Source organism: Pan paniscus, chromosome 3 (assembly GCF_029289425.2).
Source record: "Pan paniscus chromosome 3, NHGRI_mPanPan1-v2.0_pri, whole genome shotgun sequence".
NCBI classification, from domain to species: Eukaryota; Metazoa; Chordata; class Mammalia; order Primates; family Hominidae; genus Pan; species Pan paniscus.
In genome coordinates, this window is record NC_073252.2 from 342,721 (window position 1) to 366,976 (window position 24,256).

The 24,256-nt window shown below is 41.0% G+C and overlaps 1 protein-coding gene and 1 pseudogene across 4 annotated transcripts in view; one reads left to right on the forward strand and one right to left on the reverse strand.

The window, feature by feature from the left end:
• Positions 1-17,340, forward strand: part of LOC100987123 (zinc finger protein 595) — a 54,978-nt gene extending 37,638 nt beyond the window's left edge. For 2 of the 4 annotated variants that reach the window (XM_008961729.4, XM_034958084.3), the window contains exon 4: positions 1,859-17,340. In XM_008961729.4, coding sequence (XP_008959977.2) covers positions 1,859-3,579 — 1,721 coding nt within the window. In that variant the 3' untranslated portion in view covers positions 3,580-17,340. The remainder of the gene's footprint in view (positions 1-1,858) is intronic. The other 2 variants (XR_008625028.2, XR_008625029.2) reach the window with 2 other exon arrangements.
• Positions 17,341-20,147: 2,807 nt separating this feature from the next.
• On the reverse strand, positions 20,148-23,527 carry LOC103784627 (wee1-like protein kinase; annotated as a pseudogene).
• Positions 23,528-24,256: the final 729 nt, after the last annotated feature.

Sequence of the window (24,256 nt, forward strand, 5' to 3'; positions counted from 1 at the left end):
AGGCTTATTCATGTTATTTTATTAATTGTTTTACTTGATTATTGTATTTTTGTCCCTTATTTTCTTTTCTGTCTTCCTTTTGACTTTTGTGTTGATAGATTTTTACTTATTTTTTCATGTATCCATACAGATACTTACTTTTTGGTATTTTGGAAATTACATAAAATTTCCTAAAATAATACATTTTAAACTGGTTATTTCAGTTGCGTTTGAAAATTCTTCCTCATTACATCTGCCCTCAACTTTGTTATTAATGTCACTAATTATATTTTTATGTTGCTTATTTATTAACAGATTATGATGAACAGTTTATGATCATTTTTATGCTCTTTAAAATTTTAGAGAATAATTAAAATATTTTCTGCACTATCATGTTAATGGTACAGAACCTTACATTTGTATATGTTCATGTCTTTCCCAAAAAGTTATTTATTTTCATATGATTATGTTTTGTTTTCTTGCATCATATTATTTTCAGTGGAAGATACTTTCTTCAGCATTTCTTTTGTAAGGCAGGTGTTGTGCTAATACACTTTTTCAACATTTGGTTATCTTGAAAGAGCTTTACTTTTTCTTCATTTTTAGGACAGTTTTGCATGTTATGGTATTCCTGCTTACAAGCTATCTTTCTTTCAGCATTTTAACTGTATCACAATTCCCTCTTGTCTAAAAAAAATTTGTTAACAGATTCACTGGTTATGTAAGACCACACTTATAAATGACACATCACTTTTATCTTGCAACTCCTAAGATTCTCTGTCTTTGACTTTTGAAACTTTGCTTATATAAATCTCTGTGTATGTATCTTAGTTGAAGTTTGTTGAGCTTCTTCATTTTTTACATTCTTCTTTTACTTTTGGAAATTTCTCACTCATTACTTTTGTATTTTTCACATCCACAATTTGTTTTTTATATTTTAACGTTTTCATCGATACCTCATTTGTCTTATTATATTTAGTTGTATGTGTTCCCCTTTAGCTCATTGAGGATTTTTCAGGTTAATTTTTAAAAATTTCTACATCTTCATTTTTTATGGTTGTTTTCTGAAAAGTTTTAAATTTTTTAATTGGGCCATGTTGCCCTAATATTTTGTATATATTGTAACATCTGTTTGTTATTTGAACATTAACAAAAAGGTATTTGTCACAATCTTTACAGTGTTGCCTTGTCCTGACATAGTCTGAAACCTGTTGTCTTTGATAGAGATAATGGGAGCCTCTCATACATGTTCTAAGGATGTGTCTTGTCTGGAATTTTGTGTTTGTTTTTCATTGAAAAGGGATTATTCATGTTCTTCTTATGGTCTCTAGTCACTCTTCTACCTATTCCCTGTATTTAACACTGCAGCCTGCTCCTGAAACATTTACATTTGGTCTTAGCAGACCCAAGCTGTTCTTCCAAAGTATAGCACCGTTTCTCTCAGCTCTCTGTGTTGTTGGAGACGGAAACCAGATTTTGTAAAGACCCCAGAAAGCCAGAAGTAAGGATATGTGTATCAGTATTTTTCTTCTAAGTAAGAAGCCAGGAGTTGACAGTTTACTCCTATAGGCACAATGCTATATTGGGGAGGAGGAAAGCTGTGGTGGGTAAATATAACAAACTTTCCTTCCTGTTCCATGTGGTTCTTAGTATTGTGCTTACCTGAGGCATTGCATACAATTAACTCATTTACAGATTTTGCACAAAGGTATTTTGGTTTGTATATCTTTGTTACATGTCTGTGAAGAAATTATGGCCTGTGATATTTTGTTATGCTATCTTACTAATGCAGTTTGTATACATTTTCTATATTACATTCGTAAAGTATATTCATATGAATCTAGTAAGTGGGATAATTTGTTATTTTTATTTCTTTCAGCTATATGTTCTCCTTTCAGCCAAGACCTTTCACCAGTGCAGGGGATAGAAGATTCATTCCACAAACTTATACTGAGAAGATACGAAAAATGTGGACATGAGAATTTACAATTAAGAAAAGGCTGTAAACGTGTGAATGAGTGTAAGGTGCAGAAAGGAGTTAATAATGGAGTTTACCAATGCTTGTCAACTACCCAGAGCAAAATATTTCAGTGTAATACATGTGTTAAAGTTTTTAGTAAATTTTCAAATTCAAACAAACATAAGATAAGACATACTGGAGAGAAACCCTTTAAATGTACAGAATGTGGCAGATCGTTTTACACGTCACACCTAACTCAACATACAGGAATTCATGCTGGAGAGAAGCCCTACAAATGTGAAAAATGTGGCAAAGCCTTTAATAGGTCCACATCACTTAGTAAACATAAGAGAATTCATACTGGAGAGAAACCCTACACATGTGAAGAATGTGGCAAAGCCTTTAGACGGTCCACAGTTCTGAACGAACATAAGAAAATTCATACTGGAGAGAAACCCTACAAATGTGAAGAATGTGGCAAAGCCTTTACAAGGTCCACAACACTGAATGAACACAAGAAAATTCATACTGGAGAGAAACCCTACAAATGTAAAGAATGTGGCAAAGCCTTTAGATGGTCCACAAGCCTGAATGAACATAAGAATATTCATACTGGAGAGAAACCCTACAAATGTAAAGAATGTGGCAAAGCCTTTAGACAGTCCAGGAGCCTGAATGAACATAAAAATATTCATACTGGCGAAAAACCCTACACATGTGAAAAATGTGGCAAAGCTTTTAACCAATCCTCAAGTCTTATTATACACAGGAGCATTCATTCTGAACAAAAACTTTACAAATGTGAAGAATGTGGCAAAGCCTTTACTTGGTCCTCATCCCTTAATAAACATAAGAGAATTCATACTGGAGAGAAACCCTACACATGTGAAGAATGTGGCAAAGCCTTTTATAGGTCCTCACACCTTGCTAAACATAAGAGAATTCATACTGGAGAGAAACCCTACACGTGCGAAGAATGTGGCAAAGCTTTTAACCAATCCTCAACTCTTATATTACACAAGAGAATCCATTCTGGGCAAAAACCTTACAAATGTGAAGAGTGTGGCAAAGCCTTTACACGGTCCACAACACTGAATGAACATAAGAAAATTCATACTGGCGAGAAACCCTACAAATGTGAAGAATGTGGCAAAGCTTTCATATGGTCCGCAAGCCTGAATGAACATAAGAATATTCATACTGGAGAGAAACCCTACAAATGTAAAGAATGTGGCAAAGCTTTTAACCAATCCTCAGGCCTTATTATACACAGGAGCATTCATTCTGAACAAAAACTTTACAAATGTGAAGAATGTGGCAAAGCCTTTACTCGGTCCACAGCCCTGAATGAACATAAGAAAATTCATTCTGGAGAGAAACCCTACAAATGCAAAGAATGTGGCAAAGCCTACAACTTATCCTCAACCCTTACTAAACATAAGAGAATTCATACTGGAGAGAAACCCTTCACATGTGAAGAATGTGGCAAAGCCTTCAATTGGTCCTCATCCCTTACTAAACATAAGATAATTCATACTGGAGAGAAATCCTACAAATGTGAAGAATGTGGCAAAGCTTTTAATCGGCCCTCAACCCTTACTGTACACAAGCGAATTCATACTGGCAAGGAACATAGTTGAATGACATTTCTAGTAATCCCTAATTCCAGTGTCTTTAAACAGCAAATAAATTGGAGAATATTGCTCCCATATAAACTTTATTATTTTTCTTATTTTAAATTTTTTAAAATTTCTGTAGGTACATAGTATGTGTATCTATTCATGGCTTATTTGGATTGTTTTGATACAGGCATATGACATGTAATTATCACATCAGAGTAAATGAGTTATTCTTCACAAGCATTTGTTCTTTGTATTACACACAGTCCAGTTATACACTTTAATTTTTTTTTTTTTTTTTTTTTTTTTTTGAGACAGAGTCTCGTTCTGTCGCCCAGGCTGGAGCGCAGTGGTGCGATCTTGGCTCACTGCAACCTCCACCTGCCGGATTCAAGCAATTCTCCTGCCTCAGCCTCATGAGTAGCTGTGACTACAGGCAGGTGCCACCATGCCCAGCTAATTTTTTGTATTTTCAGTAGAGACAGGGTTTCACAATGCTGGCCAGGCTGTTCTCGAACTCCTGAGCTCATGATCCGCCCACCTCGGCCTCCCAAAGTGCTGGGATTACAGGTGTGAGCCGTCGTACCTGGCCACTTTAATTATTTTTAAATGTGCAATTTTTTTTTTACTACAGGTTATTTTATGATTATAATAAGTATATGAGTATAATTATAATTCACACATTTCTAAGTCATGAATGCTTTTTAAAAATGTTCCATATTTATCTTTGAACATGTAGCATCTCTTTCCGCAAATAAATGCAGACTTTGGTTTTGATTTCCATGAAGTTAAATATGTAAATGTATTGCTCTAAAGATAAAATTTAGGTGTAAGAAAATTATGGGGCAAGCAGTTGTGTTTCTGTGAGAGTTTGTATCTATTTTCCAAGGAAAATAGCAATATTGGAACAAAGATTATTTTAATAAGGTGGATAATTTACTAGAAATCTAGAAACCTAAAACATTCTGAAATCAAATTTATATTTTCTTCTATTACTGTAAAATTTAACGGATCATTGTTGAGACTCTCCCATGCAAATTCTGTTTTTATTTGTCTGTTGCTCATGCTAGAGCTATAATTGACTTCTTTCTTATTTTTTTTATTTTTACTTTATGAAGTATTTATTATGTGAGCTGGTCAGAAATTATAATTTTATAAAATTTAGTAGCAAACACAAAATATTTAGATGTAAGTTCATAATTCGTGTATTAAGTTATATTTTAGTTAGGACATTTCATTTTATTGCTTTAGTTGGATAACCCTATATGAGCTGTTTAGTTATTTGTTTCACTTTTTATAATTGACATAAATGAGTTTGTTGTGCCAATTTTCTCAGGTAAGTACTGGTGAAACTTAATAATTCATGGGATGTTTTGATATATAATTACAGTAAGCATAAGAAAGTACTGGGTAATAGATGCTCCATAATTAGCCATAAATATTATTCTTTCTGGAGTGAGTTTGTAGCTCCAAGTAAGAGAATGAAAATGTCTATAGTGAAGAAATGGCAGTCTGCATGTGGAGAGAACATCTGTTACCAGGCTGCAAAACTGACTCATTCTGAATTTAAAGAGAACCTCTGATTTTATTTTCTAATTATCTTTAGTTTTGGAATATCTTTATGGTTTATTCCCAGCTATGTATGCCTCACACCCCTTCTTCTTTGTGTTATGGCTACAGTCTTCTCACTGTTCTCTTTTTGCCATGTAATTTCATACAGACTTTCTATGTTCTGATTAGAAGTCTGAAATTTTTCAGTGTGGTAAATTGTTTTTAACTGGAGTGTTTGAGGTTAATTATAGCTTATCAATGCAATGTTTAGATCACTTAATTGAGATAAGTACTTTACTGTCCGCAGGGGCATTGGTGGAACATGAAGTGAAACACCAGGACCTGGTTCTGGAGTTATGGAGGGCAACTCCAATCCCCAGTGTGGGCCCCAGCCTCTGGCACACTGGTGCATGCCAAAAAGTACTCCTCAGGCCACCACTACTCTGATCAGTGCCCTTGCTACCATCACTGTTGTCATCTGTGCTTGCATTCCCCTGGTGCCTGGAAGTTCTGTTCTCCAGGTGGCAGATGACTTTGCTCCCAGCATTCACACGTTTTTATTCCATCTGTGGAGGAGTACTTTATAATTCTGACTGTCTTCTAAAAATCATTTCACTTAAGATAGCTCATTTAAATGGGATTATATACTCTTTGTCACTATGTTTCTGGTATATTTCACTAAATATGATGTCTTAAAGTTTTATGCTTATTGTAGCATGTGCATAATTTGCTATCTGAAGGTACAGCCATATTCCATTGGCTACAAATGCCATATGTTATCCATTTATCAAGAAACTTAAGTAGCTGTCACCTTTTTGTGTGTAGGGGGTTGGGGAATGCTCTTAAAAATATATGTGTGCAAATGTCTATTCCAGGTCCTGCTTTGCATACATAGATTCCCAGAAGTAGGATTCCTGGATTGTATAATTTCTCTTTTCTTTTCTCTTTCTCTTCTTTCTTTTTCTTTTTTTTTTTTTTTTGATATTGGGTTTCACATTGTCACCCAGGCTAGAGTCTAGTGGTGCAGTAATGGCTCACTGCAGCCTTGACATCCCAAGCTCAAATGATCCGTCCACCTCAGTCACCCAAGTAGCTGGGACTACAGGCACATGCCAGCATACCTGACTAATTTTTGTATTTTTTGAAGAGATGGGGTCTCAGTATGTTGCCCAGGCTGAACTCAAACTTCTCAGCCTAAGTAATTCTCCCACTTTAGCCTCCTAAAATGTTGAAATTACAGGCATGAGCCACAGTTCATTTTTAATATTTTGGAAAACCTGCATCCTACTTTTATTAAGGGCTGCATTATTCTTTTCCACCAACAGTGCATGGAGGTTCCAAATCCTACATACTTGACAACATTGATTACTTTTTATTTGTTGAACAGTGGCCATGCTAATGGGTGAGAGTTAAGAGTTCATTGAGATTTTGCTTTGCATTCTTCTCGTAAGTGATTTTGATTGTCTTTTCAAATTCCTCTTGGTTATTTGCATAGCTTCTTTTAGGAAATGTCTTTGAATACACTGGTCCATTAAAAAAATGAAGTTATTCACCCTTGGTGGTGGTTATGTTTCAGAAGTCAAATGGTGGATGGCATTTGTACTGCACTTAGTGTTTCCCTTGATGTGTGAATATGCAGAAGGTTTTGAAAGTTTGATATAGTACCTTTTCTAATTCCCTTCTTGTTGTTTCTGCTTTTAATGTGATATTCGAAAAACCTGCCAAAACCAATGTTACTAGGCTTCTCCCTATATTTTCTTCTAAGTGTTCAAGAGTTATATGTCTTTTAAGTTTTATGTTTTTATGTTTAGTGTATGTAAAGTATTTTGTTTGCATTGAAGAGAAAGGTCCAAGTTCGTTATCTTTCATTTAGACGCTGAGTTTTCTCACACCATTGGTTGGGGAGTCTGACCTTTTCTTCACTGTTTGGTCATGGTAACCTAGTAAAAGATTATATGATAATACTTGCACAGGTTTATTTCTGGGTTCTTTGTTCTGTCATGTATTTTTTTTTTCTCTTTATGCCATTACCACATTGGTTTTATTTTTGTAGCTTTGGACTCTTTTGACATCATGAGGTATGGGACTTTGTTCTTTTCTAAAGCTGTTGGCTATTCATGGTACCTTGAGATTACACATGAATTTTAGAATTATATAAAATATCTCTGCCAAATAAGTAACATTGGAATTTTAATAAGGATGACATTGAATTTGTGCAATACTCAGAAATATTGACAGTTTAACAGTATTACATCTCCTGGCTGAGAAACATGTATTTGTGTCTGTGTTTGTGTGTTTGTGAGTGTGTGGATTGGCATCAGAGATAGTGCTGAGATGCAAGACAAAGAGTTCAAAGTGTTTCCTTGGCCTGTCTCTGGTCTCCTGCACAACTCTTAACATACAGAAGGTAGGCTAACCACTTGATCCTCAACTGGTTTATCTTCTTAGATGTATCATTGTCAAGTTGGTAGGAAAATAAAAATTCCTTTCACAAGTTGAACACAATTGTCTGCTTTTGGCCAAATCTCACACCCAAAGACCCAGAAAGTTGGAAGTTAAGGAAGATAAATTCTCCATGGTAGATTTGTAGGTTAATTTGTTTTATTGAATTGTTTTTTTATTTTCAAATTTTTCGGCATTGTGTCATTTAATCAGAATAAGACACCGTATATGTTTTATCCTTGCCTATATTTGCATATCCATATAAAATGGAAAGAGAACAAAAGACATAAAAAGAACAAAGGAAAGAATGTAAAATAAGAGAGGAAAAAGGAAGCAAAAAAAAATGCAATTTTGAAAGTGCTAGAAATTAGAACTAAGAAAGCATCTGGGCAGTGTAATCACCATTTTGTTGTACAAGGCCCAAACCAACAGATGCTCCTGAAACAGAGATATCAGACTGCAAATAACTCCTGAACGTTTTCTATTTTTACTGTATTTTATTCTTTCCCTACGTTACCTCACTTTGTTTTGTCAGCTGAAATTAAACCCAGATATATTAGTTTGTATTTACACTGCTACAAAGAAATACCTGAGAATGGGTAATTTATAAAGGAAAGAGGTAGCCGGGCATGGTGGTTCACGCCTGTAATCCCAGTATTTTGGGAGGCCGAGGTGGGTGGGTCACAAAGTCAGGAGTTTGAGACCAGCCTGGCCAACGTAGTGAAGCACCATCTCTACTAAAAATACAAAAATTAGCCAGGTATGGTGGCTGGTGCCTGTGATTCCAGCTACTCAAGAGGCTGAGGCAGGAGAATCACTTGGATCTGGGAGATGGAGGTTGCAGTGAGCCAAGATCTCGCCAGAACAGCATGGGGGAACCACCCCCATGATCTAATAAGCACCCGTGAGTTACAATTCAAGATGAAATTTGTGTGGATACACAAAGCCAGACCATATTATTCCACCTTTGGTCACTCCCAAATCACGTGTTTCTCACATTCCAAAACATAATTATGCCTTCCCAACAGATCCCCAAAGTCTTAACTCATTTCAGCATTAACCCAAAAAGTCTAAGTCCATAGTCTCATCTGAGACAAGGCAAGTCCCTTCTTCCTATGAGCCTGTGAAATCAAAAGCAAGTTAGCTACTTCCAAGATATAATGGGGGTACAGGCATTGGGTAAATACACCCATTTCGAATGGGAGAAATTGGCCAAAACAAAGTGGCTGCAGGCCCCACCCAAGTCCAAAATTCAATAGGGCAGTCATTAAACCTTAAAGTGATCTCCTGTGGCTCCATATCTCACATTTAATTCACACTGATGCAAGAGGTGAGGTTTCACAGCCTCAGGCAACTTCACCTCTGTGGCTTTGCAGGGTGGTCTCCCTCCCAGCTGCTTCACAGTCTGGTGTTGAGTGTCTGTGGCTTTTCCAGGCACACAATGTAAGCTGACAGTGGATCTACCATTCTGGGGTCTGGAGAACTTTGCCCTCTTCTCACAGCTTCAGTAGGCAGTGCCCCGGTGGGGACTCTGTGTGTAGGCCTCAACTCCACATTTTTTTCTGCACTGCCCTAGCAGAGATTCTCCATGAGGGTTCTGCCCCCGCAGCAAACTTCTGCCTGGACATCCAGGCATTTCCACACATCCTCTGAAATCTAAATTGAGGCCTCTAAACTTCAGTTCTTCTGTGTGCCTACAGGACCAACACCATGAGGAAGATGCTAAGGCTTGGATCTTACATCTGAAGCAATGGCTCAAGCTGTACATTGGCCCCTTTTAGCCATGGCTGGAGTGACTGGAATCCAGGGAACCAAGTCCTGAGACTGCACACAGCAGGGTTTCCTGGGCCTAGCCAATGAAATATTTTTTGCCTCCTAGGCCTCCAGGCGTGTGAGAGGAGGAGATGCCACAAAGGTCTCTAACATGCCCTGAAGGCTTTTTCCCCATTGTCTTGGTGATGAACATTTGCTCCTCACTTCTGCAGCCAATTTCTTCTGAGAAAATGGGTCTTTCTTTTCTACCACATCATTAGGCTGTGAATTGTCTAAACTTTTATGCTTTGTCAACTTTTGGATGTTTTGCTGCTTAATTTCTTTTGCCAGATAACCATAAATTATCTCTCAAGTTCGGCCTTCCACAGATCTTTAGGACACGAGCAAAATGCTACCAGTCTCTTTGCTAAAGCATAGCAAGGGTCACCTTTATTCCAGTTCCCAACAATTTCCTCACCTCCACATGAGACCATCTCAGCCTGGACTTCATTGTCCATCACTACCAGCATTTTGGTCAAAGCAATTCAACAAGTCTCTAGGAAGTCCAAACTTTCCCACATCTTTCCTTCTTCTGAACCCTCCAGACTTCTAGCCTCTGCCTGTTACTCAGTTCCAAAGTCACTTTCACATTTTTGGGTATCCTTATAGCAGTGCCCCACTGTGTCAGTACGAATTTACTGGTAAGTTTATTTTAATGCTGCTCTGAAGAAATACCTGAGACTAATTTGGAAGAAAAGAGGTTTAATTGACTCACAGTTACCATGGCTGCTAAGACCTCAGGACTCTTACAATCACGGTGGAAGGGGAACCAAACACATCCTACTTTACATGGTGGCAGGAGAGAGAAGTATCATGCAAAGGGAAGAAAAGCTTCTTATAAACCATCAGATCTCATGGGAACTCACTATCATGAGAACAGCGTAAGGGAATTAACCACATGATCTAATTACCTATGATATCCCTCCCCGAAAATGTGGGGATTACAATTTGAATTAAAATTGAAAATGAGATTTGGCTGGGGAGGCAAAGCCAGACCATATCATCAGTTCTCTAACAATATTTTACTTTGTTATTATAATCCAGGTCCAAAGAATAAAAATAAAAATGTTTTCTAGTCATGGTTGCTTTATTTCTAAAGTAATCTGGGCAGATTGATCAATTGTTATATGAAGTTGGGACAGGAATCATTTATTAGTATTCTGAACAGGGATCCTGGCCAAGAAGAGAAATTCTCTAGAAAGGAGCCAGGGGTTCCATATATAAGAAAAACTCTTGGCCAGGTTCAGTGAAAATGACAAGCAATTTTACTCTTGCCAGACAGAATTCTGGCTGGCTGTGTGGACAAAAAGCCCAACTTTGGGGAATTCAATCCAAGACCTATCTACCTTCAATCTTTTGCTGACTTTTGGATGGGGTTGTCATGGTTTTCTGTCTTTTATTTTATTTTATTTTTTAACAATCTGGCCACCATTTTGTAGGGCGACTGGTTTGCTGGGGCTCCACTCCAGAACCTAGTCACCTTGGATTTTCCAGTACCTGGAAGTTTACCAGGGAAGGCTGAAAACCAGCAAAGATAGCAGCCTGCCCCTTCCTCTGGGATCTCCATCCTAGGGGGATACTGATCTGTTCCCTGCCTGAATGCATCTGTAGGAGGTGGCTGGAGACCCTGGTTTGGAAGAAAAAGTCCGGCTGTGTTTTGGTAGAGCATCTGTGCTGTTGATAGATGCAGGAGGCAGATGAGGAAACCTGCCCAGGGTCTTGTCTGCACAAGCCCACAATGAACTGGGGACCCACCAGTGCACTGGGGGAATGGGATGGAGCTAATGGAAAGTTCACACTTTGTGCAGGGGGGAGGAACATGGCCTCTTTAGTTCCTCTGTGGTGGCCTGGTGTTCAAGATTCCTTCTCACTTTGCTGGGAGGTTTTGTTTTCTCTTTTTACCCAATAAATTCTGCTCGTCACCCTTCAGGGTGTCTGCAAGCCTAATCTTTCCTTGGTGTGATAAGAATTCAGTTTTAGCTGAGCTAAGGAGAAAATTCTAAAAAATGTTGGTGCCCAGACATGGGCCTGGAGGAAGGGTAAGATGCAAACCAAGAATCTTTTTTCCCTTTTGCTTCTAAGCCTTTTCATCCTTGTACTTCTTCTGAGAGTAGAGGAAACTGCACACCACCTCACTCCAACAGTCGCAGGTGCACATGAGATGGACCAGTGAATGGTCACTCCCCTGCACCCTCTGGGTTGGGGCCAGAGTGCATGGCTTGGGCAGTGAGTTATCTGCCACTTATCCAGTTTCTCCCCCTCCTCTGACCAAGGACTCCAGCTCTTTCCAAGCCCTGGAGAAAATAACCCATTTGCATAAGAATAAAAAGTTTCTTTCCTGTCCTACACTTAAACCTTTTTTATTCATTTTCTCCACCCCGTCAGCAGTTAACTTTTAAGTGAGAGAGTCCCCCACCCACCCCCCCCAACCCTGCTTTTAGAGAACATTTTACTAGGCGAGGACACCAAGTATCACTGTGTATATTCTCTCTAAAGTTTTAATTATAAAAAAAAATTATGAAGTTGTTCTTAAGCTGTAAACAATCTGGTGTGCTTTGCATGTCTTCCTGTTTGATCAGTAGGGTTCTTTGCTGCAGGCCTCCATTTTGTTTTATGTCCTTGGGGATGTGACCTGTAACCACATGGCAATATTTTGCTTTAGCCTCTGCAGTCTGGGTTCAATCCTGGGTAAAGGAATGAGTACTTTTGGGTCGATATCTGTGTGACTTTCGCCATTTGGTGATTATCTTCCCTTCATGAACAACTCTTGAGTTTTATCTTAAACCTTCCTTTTTCTAAGTTGCCTTTAAAGGTTTTAGATTTTGTGGCCAGGTGCAATGGCTCACGTCTGTAATTCTAGCACTTTGGGAGGCGGAAGCAGTTAGAACATGAGGTCAGGAGTTCAAGACCAGCCTGGCCAAGATGGTGAAACCCCATCTCTACTAAAAATACAAAAATTAGCCGGGTGCGGTGGTGGGCATCTGTAATCCCAGTTACTCGGAGGCTGAGGCAGAATTGCTTGAACTCAGGAGGCAGAGGTTGCAGTGAGCCAAGATCGCTGCACTGTAGCCTGGGCAACAGAGCAAGACTCCATCTCAAAAAAATAATAATAAAATAGATTTTGTAAGAACTGCTTACCCCTTTGAAACTCACAGTTAAATCATAACCTTAATTGGTGCTTGTTGGTTTCACCTGTAGTTACTTTTAGGAAAGTCTGAAAACCAGAAATATTGGCTGCTTGGCACAGCTAAAGCAGGTAATGGGGAATTTAAAAGAATTTTCTTAAAGTACATTCAGCTTAATTAAAAGTGCATACCCAGATTTTACACACACACACACACACACACACATATATATATACTTTTTTTTTTTTTTTTGAGACTGAGTCTCACTCTGTAGCCAAGCTGGAGTGCAGTGGTGTGATCTCAGCTCATTGCAACCTCCGCTTCCTGGGTCCAGGTGATTCTCCTGCCTCACCCTCCCAAGTAGCCGGTACTACAGGTGCACACTACCATGCCCAGCTAATTTTTGTGTTTTTAGTAGAGACAAAGTTTCACCATGTTGGCCAGGATGGTCTCAATCCCTTGACCTCTTGTTCCACCTGCCTCAGCCTCCCAAAGTGCTGGGATTACAGGCATGAGCCACCATGCCTGGCCCAAGTTATAGGTATATTTAAAGGCCTTATTTTTTTTTTTATTGGACCTTGTTTTGCTGAAAAAAAGGATTCTCAGTCGACTGAATTCTTTTTCTCCATTTTGTTTTTCCACTCTTAATACGTGCATGAGAGGCCAATAATCTAATTAGGAGATTGGGAAACAAAACATCTTATAGCTACTGGATTCTTTTTTGCCTATGTATTTATATATGTGCTGTATCTATGTAATGTCTATTTTTATAAAGCTCTAATTGACCTAGAGGAAAATGAGTTTTTGAATCAAATATTTTTTGAAGGGAAGGTAAAAGCTGTGGTACATTGAAGTTCACCTGACTTTAATCATTGAGAAATAAAAACAGACTTAGCAATTATTGGTAAAAAGCAGATGTCAAAATATACATTTTTGTTCAGGGTTAAAGGATTGTTCTGAATTAGATAAAGCTAAAAGTTTAAACAAGTTATAAAAAGTTTCTATAAAATTCATCTTGCCAAAGAAATTTTGTCCATGAACATTAAATTACGAAAGGTATTATATGTTTTTTTGGTAAATTAACCATTTAAATAATAGCACAACAAGGTGCTCTTGAGGCACTAATCTGCTCTTTAGCAAAATTTGTAAAGTGTTATAAACGGGTTTTACTTTTGTAAATTTTTTGAAACAATTGTGGCAAAATAAATAACATGGTAATCTGGAATTCTATTTCATAACATCAAGTGTTTTAAACCTCTAACATTTCTTCCCAAAATCAAACTTCAGTTTCAAAATTGTCTTTCCTCGTGCCTGACTTTTGAATGCTACAGAGGGCCCCTGGAGTATCCAAAAGAGAGGTAAACTGGATTATTTGACATATTTAGTTACATGGGATTGCCAATCTTCTTTAGGTTATATAGGTTATATTTTGATAAATATTCTATAGGTTATATTTTGATAAATGATACTAATATATGTTCCAAAATTGTATGAGATTTCTAATATTCTAATGTCTGAGTATATGCTATCAGAATTAAGGTTTTTATGTTAAGTTATTGTAAACCACAGAGATTATCAAACTTCTTTGTCAACTGTGTTTCTGACTATAACTACCCTGGACATTTTGTTATTCAAAGACAATTGTCTTGTTTAGATCCTTTTCAAGAGATAGTTTATAAGAAGCTACAGAACTGTGACAGGTGCTCTCAAATGCAGTTTTCCAAATAACTTTGGAGATCATGACATTGAAATAAAGTAAAACATACAAGACTCATGAAGAGCTAAAATGTTCACAAATATCAAGCAGAACAAGGGTTAACTAAATGGACTGAACTAATAGAAAACTGAAATAATTTTTTTTTACTTATGCTTGGACCATTGCTGATTCTTGTTTTGTTTTTCAGAGTCAAGGAAACTTATTTTGAGCTATTTATAACCTTTAATAATTGGGTAAGGTATACTCCTGTGAACAAAATTTGGAGCACATTTGGTCTCTCTCTCTCTCTCTGCCTGGCTTCTCTAGAATTTCAAAACTAGCTGTGAGTATTCTTAACTTATGACAATATAGTTGTTTGCATCAGTGCAATAAGAATTCATTTTTCTTTTGCAACAGGATGCAACTGGAAAAACTTGTTGTTTCACCAAGGCTTTGACTGGAAGGGTACATTTCCCTTTAAGGAGTTAAGCTTGACTTGCAGAGCTGATAAAAGCCTCTTGGAAAAACTGGCCTTATACCTTGTTACACAGTCCCCAAACAAGGTTCCTAACCAGCAGTGAGTAAAGAATGTCACTTTCCAACAGGCCCAGGAATCACGTGCTCTTGGGACCTCAAGAAGAGAGGAGTTTACCAACTCACAGGTATTTGAGAATGTAAACCCATGGTTGGACTTAGCTTTGGAAAGTTCTATCTGAGATTCTTTGTGTACAGAGTTCCATCAAAGCCAGTCTAAAAGGCCCATATAGAAATAATTATTCTTGCTGTACTTTATGCAAATAATCAGGCCAAGTATAAGACTGAAGTCTATTTTGCAAACAACACAGTCCTGTCATGGTTTTGTTTAGATGGAGTCTCACTCTGTCACCCAGGCTGGAGTGCAGTGGCACGATCTTGGCTCATTACAACCTCTGCCTGCCGGGTTCAAGTGATTCTCCTGCCTCAGCCTCCCAAGTAGCTGGGATTACAGGCATGCACCACCATGTCTGGCTAGTTTTTCTGTTTGTTTTTTTTAATAGAGATGGGGTTTCACCATGTTGGTCAGGCTGGTCTCAAACTCCTGACCTCATGATCCACCTGCCTCAACCTCCCAAAGTGCTGGGATTACAGGTGTGAGCCACTGCACCTGGCTCCTGCTTTGTTTTTTAATACAACTGAAAGAGAAAAAAAAATTTTTTTTTTTTTTGAGACAGAGTCTCACTCTGTCACCCAGGCTGGAGTGCAGTGGCATGATCTTGGCTCACTGCAAGCTCTGCCTCCCAGGTTCATGCCATTCTCCTGCCTCAGCCTCCCAAGTAGCTGGGACTACAGCTGCCCACCACCACACCCGGCTAATTTTTTGTATTTTTAGTAGAGATGGGGTTTCACCATGTTAGCCAGGATGGTCTGGATCTCCTGACCTCGTGATCTGCCCACCTTGGCCTCCCAAGAGAGAGAGAAATTCAGTTTCAATACTTATCATCATTAAATTCTAGCCTTTAAGTTTTTGCCTACATTTTAGATTAACCCTGCTTATTCCTATAAACCAACCATCAATCTCTGGCTACAGCTCAGAAGGAACAAAGGGGATGGGTAATGTAAAAACCTGAATCAACATTCTAGTTCTGGGCAATTATTATGCAAATCCTGTCAGGTGATGGGAATAAATAGGGTGCCCACCCAAATCTTAGCAAGCATAACTATAGCCACTAGTTATCTGGGTATCTCATAAGACATCCTTTTCTCTCCCTTCTTAAAGAAGGACTCAATTCCACAGTTTCACCTTAGCATTTTGCTTATGACAAAGAGTCTATGCAACCACTTGGAGACACATTTTTGTCCCAATCTCAATTCCAATCTTTGGGTCGATGCCCTTGGAAAGGAAACTGGATCTGAGGGATTTGGAGGCAGATGATAATGGAGCTTAGAAGGCACAGTGTAGGTGAGCATGACTAATTCCTGCTGATTAAGACAAGCCTCCAGTTTCATAGATAAAGGTCATCTCTCGTACCCATGACATAAATGAGGTTTAGGGAACTCCATACTCCTGACAGCAGGGCATATAGGGTGTACGTGGGTAAGAGCAGATATCCCACCCCCTAGGCCTCCCTGTTAACATGGGTAAAAGCCACATTGACACCCATGGGCAGCACCCTGTTGCAGTCACCAAGACTCAGGGATACAAGGATGGAAAAGGTAAAGAAGATCCTCTTCCTTCTCTCCCTCACATACCCCGAGTATTTTCTGGGAAGAGAAGAGAACCAGGGATGCCTGCTCCCCTCTTTCTAGATGAGTAGCCATTCATCTTCAGTCTGAACCTATTTTGATTGCATTCTGAATCCCTGGGACTCCCTGAGAAAAAAATGCCTTCTTTTTTTCCTTTTTCCTCCTCTGTCCTCTCTTCACTGACAGGTAATTGTGTCTGTAATATGGGACACTCACTTCAGATGCATCCTCCAAACTGGGAAAAGTTAATTTTGAAAACCTTAAACTGGTTGGCTTAGGACTGGGCTCACAAAAGGGTTTACCAGAAGACTGACATGCTGGCAAAAGCATGAAAGTTTTTTTGCCAGCTGGGCTTGTGGCCTCCGTCTCCCTGTGCAAACTGGTAAAACGCTTTGGGATTTTTAAGCTGTCCTTACCCCCACCGCTGTTTTGTTTTAATACATGTTTTCTAGTAACCTGGTTTTTCTTTTCACCTTCAGGCCATCAAACTCCAAACCATCACGCAACCAGACTGGAGCCTCAAACCATAACCTTTTTTGCCAGGAACCCTTTCATAGGCCCCTGAGGGAGATCAGACTGCTGTTTTCTGAAAACAGTACCCTCTGTCAGCAGGAAGCAGTTAAGATTGGTCTTCATCCTTATCTTTATTCTAACGGCAGTTAGATGTACTTCTTTAGGTGCAAAATGATAGATGCAGGAGGCAGATGAGGGAACCTGCCCAGGGCATTGTATGTGTATGCCTGCAATGGACTAGGGACCCACCTGCACACTGGAAGAGTGGGGTGGAGCCACTGGAACATTTACACTTTGTGCAGAAGGGAGGAGCCTGGCATCTTCAGTTCCTGTGTGGTTGCCTGGTGTTCAAGATTCCCTCTTGCTTTGCTGAGAGTTGTTTTTCCTTTTCACCCAATAAATTCTGCTGCTTATCCATCAGTGTGTCTGTGAGCCTAATCTTTCCTGGTCATGTGACAAGAACCCAGTTTTAGCTGATCTAAGGAGAAAATTCTGAAACACTGTGTTGGGGATCCCTTCATCCCCTAATTGGTTTGGGCTCTCCAAGGCCCACAGTCTTCATTAGCTGAGATGCACAAACAGCAAAAGTGATGACCCACCACACCCTCCTGGGCATTCCATCTCAGAAAGAAATTAGAACTCTGATGGACTTAGAACATAAACAGGGGTGGTAGGAATCTCTGGCTGGGAGGACACACCCAGTAAGAAGGAATTAATTGGGGTCCCATTTAAAGAAAAAGTCAACCTATGCCTCCACAAAACTGCCATGCCATGGTGGGGAACCACCTCTACCCTGGTCAGCTTGGACTCTCCAAAGCCTGCAGGCTGGAACGACTGAGTCACCCAAATTGCAAAGATGGCAGCCTGGCCCCCCTCCCTGCACACTCCATCCCAGACAGAAATCAGAATTCTGTCCATAGAATATGGGTGGGGGTGCCTGGAGGCCTCTGCTGGGAGGAATCACCCAGTGAGCAGAATGAATTGGGGTCCCATTTAAAGAAGTTGGCCACATGTTGGTAAAGCAGCTGTGCTATGCTGTGGGGTTTCTTCCTCATTTGGATCCTTTGGACTCTTCAAAGCCCATAGGCTGCAATGGCTGCATTATCCAAAGAGCAAAAATGGTGACTCACCTCTCCTGTCAAGGAGTCTCACCCATCTCAGGTAGGTTCACCCATCTCAGGTAGGTGCTACTCTGTTGCCAGTGGCTGTCTGGAATTCTGAGCCAGTGGGTTTTATCTTATGAGGTGCCATGGAAGTGGGACCAACAGACCAACAAGAGCTTCTTAAGCATGTACTTCAAGAAAAAAATATTTTTGTGTCTAAAGTTTGAAAGTAAGAAAATTGATTTGAGAGCTGACATGTCTTTTCTTCAGGGTTATCAGTCCCTGGCAGCCTTTCACTCACAACACTCTAGAGTTCACAAAATGTTCCTATATCCCATCTCTTCTCTGATCTTCATACCCTGAGGCTGTGCAAAATAGGGGCTTGAGTCCCATTTTGCAGATGAAAAAGCTGAGGCTCAGAAAGAAAAGATAATACACAAAGTTTGAGGCAGAACTGGGACTAGAACACAAGATTCTCAAACCAATGCTTTTCCCATCATTAAATCATTCCTTGGGCTAGGAATCCATTAAGACTCCAAAAGACAGAGCACTATTCAATGCGTCCTATCAACATTAGACCTGACCCACCCCAGAAAACTAAACAGCTCTGGGACCCTGAGGTGGAGAACTCAAAGAGAATGATGCCTACATTTGCACATTGGAGCTCCAATCCAAACTCTGCCACTCAACTACAGAACCTCACTTTCTCAGCCTTAGCCTCTTCTGCTATAAAATGGAACTACAGAAGGCATCAAAAACCTAGGGATAAGGGCAGAACTGTACTCTGAATGCAGGAGTGACTGTAAAGTGGATAGTGCTCCTTGACTTTTGGTTTAAACACATGGATGGTATGTTGTGTTTCTTTGTGTCACCTCCATTGTGTCTAGTTCATGGCTCCAGATCCTGGGGGCTTCTCACCAACCCTTATGCTAACTGATGGGTGGATAGATGAATGAATTAGTAGATGAAAATATAGAAAGATGAATGGATGTGTGGATCCTCAGGGAAGCAGAAAGAAGTAAACAGGAAGTCAAAGAATGAGGCGATGATTGATGGATGGAGAGTCCATGCATGAAATAGAGGCACAGTCTCCAGACCTCATAACTCCACCCAGCCCCAGCACAACCTACCTTGGGGTAGCAGTGACATGCTTCAAATGATGCCCCCAGTCACCATGACACAGCTTCAGAAGGTGCCATAGACCTGGGGCCAATCATGGCTCATGAGAAAGGTGCAGAGAGCCAGCAGAAAAAAAAACCCAGCATGATAAAGTGCATGTTGAAGCTCTTCTCACCTGCCATGGCTTCTTCATCAGGCCCTAGTCTATTCACTGCTGGCAGAGGGTATGCATGTCATCCAGCATAAACACTCAGACCGGCTCACAGTGGGGGATAAAGCTCTGGGATTGCTGCAAATTGAGGCTTAAAGGGAGAGTAAGAACCCTTCAGGTCCAGACACAGTCCCTGTGCCCACAAGTTCAGCATAGCAAGAGGCAGCACAATTGAGTGGACAAGTACACCTACCCACCCACCTTCACTCCTCACCCTCCTGCCTTTTCTGTGGGCTAAGCAGTCCTGTGGGACATGTATGAATCTGAATGACAGAGTATGCAGGAAAGAGAGAAGGGAAGGTTACCAGGACTGGGCCCCAGCCAAGGATTTGACATCACCTTATTTGCCTACTATAGGGATGAACTATGTGGACAGGTGCCCGTATTATTACACTACATTAATACAAATACACCTCCCAGCCCTAGAAAGTAACATACAATTCTGCAGCCAGGAGACGTTAGAATGCTGCTGGAGGATTCCAGGATCTCAGAGGCTGGATTTCAGAGTTCTGAATTTTAGACTTTTCAAGGACATGTGCCCATCTGGGGTTCAGGCATAATAGACTATACTTACTAGATGGTGACTGTGTGCATGCCACCATAACATGTTACACTATTAACTCATTTAAGGGACTCCATGAGGCAAGTACTGCTGTCTTCACTTTACAGGAGACACTGAGCACAGGCAAGTAACTTGCCCATGGTCACACAGCTGGAAATAGCAGAGCAGCTGGGATGTGAACCCAGAGTCTGTGTACTTAGCCACAGTGCAATCCTGCATAACTACAGAACAAACGTATGTGTGTGAGCTCTGATGGCAAGGCAAGCTGGCTGGGTTTAGATCCTGGCTCCTCGACTCTGGGGCAGCATGGTCTTGACCTGCCTGTGCTTTAGTTTCCTCCTCTGTAAAATAAGCATAATAACAGTGTCTTCTGGGTTTGGAGCTGTCTCCAGGTTTAGGCTCCCTGTGTTTTTTCTGTCCCCTTCACACTCTGGCCACCAGCCAGTCCTGCTTATAATAAGCTCCTCCCATTCCATACCAAGGCTCTGGTAAATTAATGTCTGTGCAGGGTGTGAATGACTGACAGCAACTAACTCAATTTCCTAGCAGCCTAATCCAGAAGGATGCCTTCCTAAAAATAATAATCTAATTTTGGATAAATTTTAATTTATTAAAATTATAATTTTAATTGTTATTAATTCCTGGGGACAGGCTGGTGAAAAAATTTCCTGGGGACAGTCTGATGTCAAAAATCCATTTCCTTTACAGGATTACAAGAAAATAAGAACTATCAATATCTCTAAAAGACCATGTTCACTTGCAGTGTTTATGAGGTTAAATGGTTGATGCAGGATAAAAGGCTTTCATTTGGCTCCTTGACTTCCTGGGTTTTTGGATTTTCCTGTGTTTGGTCATCACCTTCTCTCTCCTCCTCAGCATGGCTGTGCTTTTCCCTAAACCCACACCTGTGCTCACACCAGGCCTTCTGCCTGGTAGTCCAACCCATAAACCCTTTTTCTTTTTTTTTTCTAGACAATTAAGTTAAACTCAGGGTGACTTTTAATATTGCCAGTCAATATTAATGAAACACAAGTCAAAGACAAATACAAACATATTTTACAACAAAATCAGTGAGAAAGAAATGGACAGATTCTTTTTTTTTTTTTTTTTTTTTTTTTTTTTTTTTTTTTTGCAAAATACATTAGCCAGTATTAGTAGTCAAATGGCTAATCACAGAAAAAAATCTATTTTGTAAAAAACTTGGAATGTCAGAAGTAATTCTGGCATTACAAACAGCTGTGTAGAGGATCACCAAGATAAGTTTATATACACATACACTTGAGAGAAACCAGACAAAACATTGAACAACAGACTAACAATATGATCAAATACAAAATTGGGAAGGAGGTATTTTTTTAAGAGTCAGGGAAGTTCATTACCAGAACAAAATTACAAAACTCACTAATTATTATACTGGATTAATACAAAATTCCAAAGCTTTAAAGTTCAAAGAAAAAAAAAGGCCAATAGCTGCTTTTCATCAAGACCAGCTGTACACTTTACATATTTGTTTCAAAAAGAAAGCCTATTAACAACAGTAATTGTTTAATGCTAAAAGTTTACAGCAGAGACAAAACTGAAATAGCAAATTTATAAGGCAATACTTCCACAGAATTATCATCCCATGTCTCATGCTAAGGCTACAAAGTGCTCCCAGTTGGATATACAAGTATAATTCACTTAAAACATACATATAGAGAGAGAGAGAGAGAGAGAAATTTCATACACAGGTGCATTGAAGGCTGAGTAGTAATGAGTGGTTTTCGCATTTGCCTTATTGAGAGAATATGTTTGTCATCAAGCCCTTGAATCCTTTCTTCAGGTCACCACGGGAACAGATACCTTCATTACAGTACAACAGCACACTGAGAGCAACACACACCACAGCGGTTAATTTTGGAAAGACTGCGTTAACATCCACCAGTCACTGACATTTTACAGAAGACAGACTGGTAAGACTATATAAAAGCCTGAAAAAGCTATGGTCAAAATACAGTTTTCAATTGTAATTCACAAATAAAAGTCCTAATCAGTAAAACCACTGACACCAATAGAGAGAGTAATTGCAAATTGGATTCTAGCAGTGATTTCGACCTAGCTTGCTTTTTTCATAGTGTTTTTTGCGGGATGAGTAGGTGGGAAATGAGTAGTTTACTAGAAGGCTGACAGAGCACTTCATTTTCTTTCTAATAAGCCAAGATGTTGTGTTCCTCTGCGTGGTGGACCTAGTGGCCTCTGATCAGTGAAGAGTGCTCCTTCCTCAGCTGCAGCCTTTACCATCTATGCTCTCGTGAGTTCTTTTTGTAAAAGTGTATTTTTGAACGTTTCAACATTCAATCCTATACACAGTGGTTCTCTACTCTTCCTAGAAGCAGACAGCAGCAGTGAATGCTTTAGAGGGCCATTGCTGAGGGTCTTCTCTCTGGATATGAATGAATCATAACTTTTAGCAACTCTGAAAAATCTTGGGAAAGCACTTGTGGTATCTGAGGTAATCTATTCTCTCTGATTCCATGCCATTGGTCTCCATTCCTGGGAAGAGCACAGACCAGCAGCACAGACCACTGTGAGGGGAAGTGCAAGATATCTGCTTTTGGTAGATGGTATAATTCTCCTGTAAAACTTCACTTGCAAAAAAAAAAAAAAAAAAAAAGACTATCAGTCTCTTCAACTTGTGGGTTAGAGATCCTTGTTACATACCCACAATCACGAATTTTACAGGTAACTTTGTTGGATGCCCAGTCATCTTCATCTCCTTCTTCAGAGGCAGCACTGGGGATTGAGGTTTGAGACATGGATATATTACAAGGTTCCTTATCCATGTGAATCAAAGACATTGAATGAATATACCTCGAGCCCCGGCCAACTTGCAGAAGGAGATCCTTCAACTCTGCTTCTTTAAAGTAACTCGTGATTCGGTAATTTTCACTTACAGCATCAACAAACCTTCTACCATCACGGTATCCATTCTGTGTAAGCATATGAGCATCTGCCCAAGCAGACAAGTGTCAAAGTACGCGAATGCTGTCCGAGCACTGCCTGAGCATACACTTCTCTCAAAGGGTTCTGCTCATCAACGGAGCCGGCCAGTGACTTTTCTGATCGCTTAATGGCATAAATACATGTATCCAGCCTCTCCACGCTGTTAAAACACAGAATCAAATTCTGCAGAGCCCATTTTCTCTGGCTCATGAAATTCTGTTGTAGGCCGAGAGTTCACATCGCTTTCAGTAACTGCAATTCTCTAAGCAGGTGTAGTTTCATCTTCAAACTCATCATCACTGGCTTCCATGTCTTCACCGCGGGAGTCAATCCCAATACCTCCTGGTTCTACCACGACGCTGTCCTAGCAATGACGCAACACAGAATCCGGAGTAAAAAGGTGAGGATTCACAGGAGGAATCTGTGGCCGATCAAATCCCTTTTCCTGATATTTCTGTGTCTCTGAAGAGGGAACTAAGCAGAGGTGAACAGCGCTGGGATCCATCCCTGGAGCTTTGCGGCGCAGACTCTCGGGCGTGTGGCGGTGTCCGAGCCGCGCTGGCGGGAGGACTGCGCGGGGCCCCCGGGGGTCCCACAGGGACCAGCAGACGCCCCCTCCGTGCCCGGCGCGCCCCGCAGCCCCGCACGAGGCGTTCCCAGGGCCTCAGCGCCCCGGCCGGGAAGAGCCGCCCAGGAGTCAGGCAGCCGCCGGGCCTCGACCTGCGACGAGGAGCCGAGACCCGCCGTATCCCGTGAGTCGCCCCGGGCCCTCCGCCCGCCCCTCCGCGCTGGGCCGGGCCCCAGCAGCTTGTCCTCCTCCAGCTCCCGGGCTCGGCCCGGGCTCCACGGGGCTCCACGCGGGCGGCAGCGGCCAGCGGTCCCCTGAAGGGCCGAGTCCTCCCTTCCCTCCTCCCGCTCCTCCCCCGCGCGGTCGCCGAGGGCGAGACCGACTTTTGCCGCAAGGTGCGGGCGGCCCAGGAAACGCATGGCCCTGGGGACGGGGCGAGGACGGGAGAGCCCGGCTGCGAGGTCGGGACCCTGAGGCCCAGGGGCGGGTCCGCGGCGTGCAGGGCCCTGGCGGCTCCTCTGTGCTGCGCTGGGCTCCGGGCGCGCGGGATGCGGGCAGCGGCGGGACGGTCCACACAGGCGGGGCGGCCGGGTTCACCCTCCTGTTCCAACCGCGGGGTCTCCTTCACTCACAGCCGCCATCGCCAGCCCTCAGCTCAGTCCCGGCTACACTTGAGAGTTCAGAGGATTAATGGGGAAATGTGTGTAAAGTGCATTGGAAATGAGGGATTGTCGGCAGTTTCTCCGCCTGTTCCCTCTGCCCGGCTCTTTCGTCTCCCTCCAGCGCAAAGC